General features: G+C 47.2%; 1 protein-coding gene across 3 annotated transcripts in view; it reads left to right on the forward strand.

The window, feature by feature from the left end:
• The window catches only part of LOC308381751 (transcriptional repressor p66 alpha), a 44225-nt gene continuing 39764 nt past the window's right edge, over nucleotides 1-4461 (forward strand). For all 3 annotated transcript variants that reach the window (XM_080859324.1, XM_080859326.1, XM_080859325.1), the window contains exon 1: nucleotides 1-141. In XM_080859324.1, the coding sequence (XP_080715450.1) occupies nucleotides 126-141 (16 nt within the window). In that variant the 5' untranslated portion in view covers nucleotides 1-125. The remainder of the gene's footprint in view (nucleotides 142-4461) is intronic.

Consider the following 4461-nt stretch of genomic DNA (forward strand, 5'->3'; position numbering starts at 1 on the left):
GGAGGGCTGAGGAGAGAGAGAGAGAGAGAGAGAGAGAGGGTATCCCCGGGATTTTTTTCTAAACCGAATTATCGGAGTTAATTGTCATCCAAAATCGCAAGGAAGGTGTCCGGAGGAGAGGATCGATGTCACATCGACTCAGTAAGTGAACAAAGATGCAGCCGAAGTTTGGTGGGAGGGCGATTGAAAGAATCCATTTTATTCGGACTTATCGAAAGCCAGCGCTTCCTCCACCTATCTGCGACGGCGGAGTAATGGGTTGTTTGAAAGTAGCCAATACACTTTTCCGCAGAGCAAAAAACAATCTTCGAGGAAGAGGACAGGATAGTTTAGAATCAGCACGATTCAGTGGATGCTCGAATAAATGGAACTTGTTCCTCCAATTGTATGTGGTTGTGAGAATTTAGTGAGAGTCTGAAAGGAGTAGTTTGAGGTTTTGTTTCACGCTACCTACATTATCTGAACTAGCTACGGTGACTGAACCCTGGTGTCTGGGTGGGTAACATGACGATACGAGTGTCCGTGGGAGTTGGAATTCTTTAGAGACAGCACACACTTACCCCTTTGTCAATAATGGAGCTCAATAATCACACATTGCCACGACTCCCATCATTTAACGACCTTTTATGGAGGAATGATGTATATGTATTGGATGTATTTTGCCACGGTCGATGTTCAAAGTTTAAATTTTCCGCTGATTTCCCCCCCCCCCCTCTTCGAACGCGAGGTAACGCTAGCAAGTTAGCTTGCTAACGTTTCAGTCTATGATTGGCTTGAACCGAGGTGCGGGTGCCAGGTCGCTGTTGTTATTTCAAAAAGCAGTAAAGTTCATAACTTAGGCTGGGCGTTTTATTGTTTTAAGCCGCGCCGGGTTAAACGTTTCACATGTGAATATATGCGTTGTGTCATGGATCATAGGTGGTCAGCGTCACACATTTCGCTGCTAACGTTAATTTGTCAGGTAGCTTTGCTAGCTAATGATAAATGGCCATTATGATGGCTTGCTGAAATGCCTTGTGAGCTAGTGATAGTATTTGTTTGTATTGTTAATAGACCTGCCTTTCAACTTATTGGGTGTAGCTTGGTGTGTTGAAGGCGGATGGTTATGAGCCGGCTCTGTCCTCTATACTTTAGGAAGACATGGTCGCATGTTTGGATTTTTTTTTATATGTTTGAGAGAGAGAGAGGGGGGTCATCCGTGGTGTAATAATGGTGGACGTTGTGCCTTGGTTTGAGCCCCCAGTCGTGGCACTTAACCCGACAGGCTGCCAATTTCCTACTGTATCACAATAAAAGTCCCAGTAATCTTCCTTATTTGCGAGACTACCATCATCTTCCTCATCTTAAAGCGGTATACACACAATTGTCACACTTTTTTTTTACGGCTGCATGCATTTTCAATGGACGCTTGTTGTGTCTGAAACCGAGTTTGAATAAGGTACACTACAGATACCATCAGCATAACAGAAAACGTGTACATGCTGAATGGTTTTGCATACTTTTGTTTTTAGAGAACAGCCTACTGAGTCATGTTTGAAGTTTACGCTTATTTTACCTGCAGGTTTATACTCTGAAGCAAGTGTTACGGATAAAGGAAGTCAACAAGCTTTAAAACTATATTGTACAACAAGTTGCAGTTTGTTAACATCTTGTACAACAGGTTGCTATTTGTTTTAATTGACAATGTTTATTGTGACCAGTTGTATGCAGATGTGCCCTTGAAGAGGATACTATTTACTGCAAGCAACCATTCTTCAACATGATCAGTCTGAGATTATCTATGTGGGTTCCTGTGACATTTGATGACTAGGGGAAACTATTGGGAAGTAATCTATTCTGGAAGCTCCGATTGGCTTCAAAGTCACCTGGCCTGTAGCTATCAGGCTTGGTCTTTGTCCCTCCGTGGAGCGTGTGTGCATGGTGCGAGTAAGCCTGCTTGCTTGCTTGACCTCTTGGCCACTAAGTCAATTAGTGGACCTAAAGTCCACTGTTGGTTGCCTGGTCCGGAGAAGGCACAGGCCACCAGGAAGGCTAAATATGGCCAAGCCCGGCTGATGAGCATGCCCTTACTCCTGCCTTGTTTAAGTGGCAGTTAAGACATCTCAGTTAGCTAGCTGTAAGAGCTTTACTTTTTAATTTCATTTTTAATTTTGTTAAGGTTTATCCGCTGAAAGAAATTGACTGATTAATGGTGATTTACTTTTTCATGAGTTTATTTGTATTCATAGCAGCTCCCTTTGTTCAAAACAAGTAGCCTATAGGTAGGATATTTATAATCAATATGGGCTCTTCCTGGGAATGGTACCCATGACTGGATTCAGGGCCACTTTTGACTGGAGTGTTAAATTGGAATGAGAACCAAAATAAGCTCTGCTTTGGAACTCGCCATTCCATAGCCCACTTGCGGCCATTCTAGAATGGATAACCAATTGTTGCCCTGAACAATGGGGCTGGGGCTTCTTTGTGGGGAAGTCTTGTCATGGTGTCTTTGATGAAGCCGTCATAGAGAGCAATGGCGTCTACAAAATGCCTGACTGGGAGTGGGGGCGGGCAACAGGAAACCCTCGCCGTATTCACCTCAGAACTGGTTCAACGGCTGTGGCTAATTAGCTGTGTGCTAATTTAGCCAGTGCATTTGAAATTCTCCACACCTCTGTGTGGCCACTGTGTGTGTTTGAAGGAAGCGCTGTGGAAAGGGGAGGGGGGGCAACTGTTACTGGTCAAGGGTGCCCTGGCCAGGGTGACTTGGCACTAGTAGGGCAGGTATGATGTTTGAGCTGTGCTGGGTAATGCCAAACTTTGAAGCCCTTTCGAGTTGTGTGTAAATCTGCTGTGTGTGTGTGTGTGTGTTGGGTGTGTCCATTTTTGCTGTGTCATCAGGCCCTCTGTTCCTCCCCAGTGCCATCTGGATAAATGAATCTGGGTGGTGCAGCCTGTTTCCCCTCGCAGGTTTTCCTGTTGGATACACCATCTTCTCAGCGAGTGCTTTACTTGTGTGTGTGTGTGTGTGTGTGTGTGTGTGTGTCTCAGGCCTTTGCTTTCATACAGGTTCTCTTGTCATAATGGTTTGCTAGGCGTTGATTCATTGTGTGTGTGGTATTGTGAGGTCGAGGTGAAATCTCAGCTGACAGGTAAAGTTTTACTAGACCCAGGAGAGACCTGTAGGACCCAGGAGAGGAGAGGAGAGGAGAGGAGAGACCTGTAGGGCCCAGGAGAGGAGAGGAGAGAGACCTGTAGGGCTCAGGAGAGGAGAGGAGAGAGACCTGTAGGGCTCAGGAGAGGAGAGGAGAGAGACCTGTAGGGCTCTGGAGAGGAGAGGAGAGAGACCTGTAGGGCTCAGGAGAGGAGAGGAGAGGAGAGGAGAGGAGAGAGACCTGTAGGGCCCAGGAGAGGAGAGGAGAGACCTGTAGGGCCCAGGAGAGGAGAGGAGAGGAGAGGAGAGAGACCTGTAGGGCTCAGGAGAGGAGAGGAGAGGAGAGACCTGTAGGGCCCAGGAGAGGAGAGGAGAGGAGAGACCTGTAGGGCCCAGGAGAGGAGAGGAGAGGAGAGGAGAGGAGAGGAGAGACCTGTAGGGCCCAGGAGAGGAGAGGAGAGGAGAGACCTGTAGGGCCCATGAGAGGAGAGGAGAGGAGAGACCTGTAGGGCCCAGGAGAGGAGAGGAGAGGAGAGGAGAGGCCTGTAGGGCCCAGGAGAGGAGAGGAGAGACCTGTAGGGCTCAGGAGAGGAGAGGAGAGGAGAGGAGAGGAGAGGAGAGACCTGTAGGGCTCAGGAGAGGAGAGGAGAGGAGAGGAGAGGAGAGGCCTGTAGGGCTCAGGAGAGGAGAGAGACCTGTAGGGCCTCCTTAGGATTCTTATCGTGAAGCTAGAGCTGTCAGGGGGGGGTCAGCCAGTATTTGTTTCTGGTGTGTGTTTGTGTGTGTGTGTGTTTGTGTGTTTATCGGGGTTGTTATTTGTGTGTGTTATTGAATGGTGGAAAGAGGAATGTTGATTGAATGTTATAAGATTGTGGCAATGTCAACGCACTAATTTATGAATGAACTAATTATTAAAAGTCGTAACACTACATAGGCCCTCTTCTCGTGGATCTGGTATCTGAATGTGACCTTTTTTTTTTTTTTTTTAAGTGCCACACTATAAAACTTCTTTCTTTTGTTTGTCTAGTTTTCCTAAATTGAGGCCGAGGAGACTGTCCCCTGCACTAATGGACTACTGGCTTGTGTTGACACGCTCGGAACCTGAAACAAAGGATTCTAATAAAGCTGGCTGGGTCACCAGACATCATGATTCATTATGTAATTAGACACTAAATGGTCCTGGGGAATAGATGGATGCTAGCCTATCCCAGGAGGAGAAGGGAGATGGGACGCTCCCGTCAGCGATGAGCCCCTTGTGGCCTGGTCTGCTGTGGTCTGGTCTGGTCTGCTGTGGTCTGGTCTGGTCTGCTGTGGTCTGGTCTGCTGTG

This window comes from Sprattus sprattus (genome assembly GCF_963457725.1).
Source record: "Sprattus sprattus genome assembly, chromosome: 20".
Lineage (NCBI taxonomy): Eukaryota > Metazoa > Chordata > Actinopteri > Clupeiformes > Clupeidae > Sprattus > Sprattus sprattus.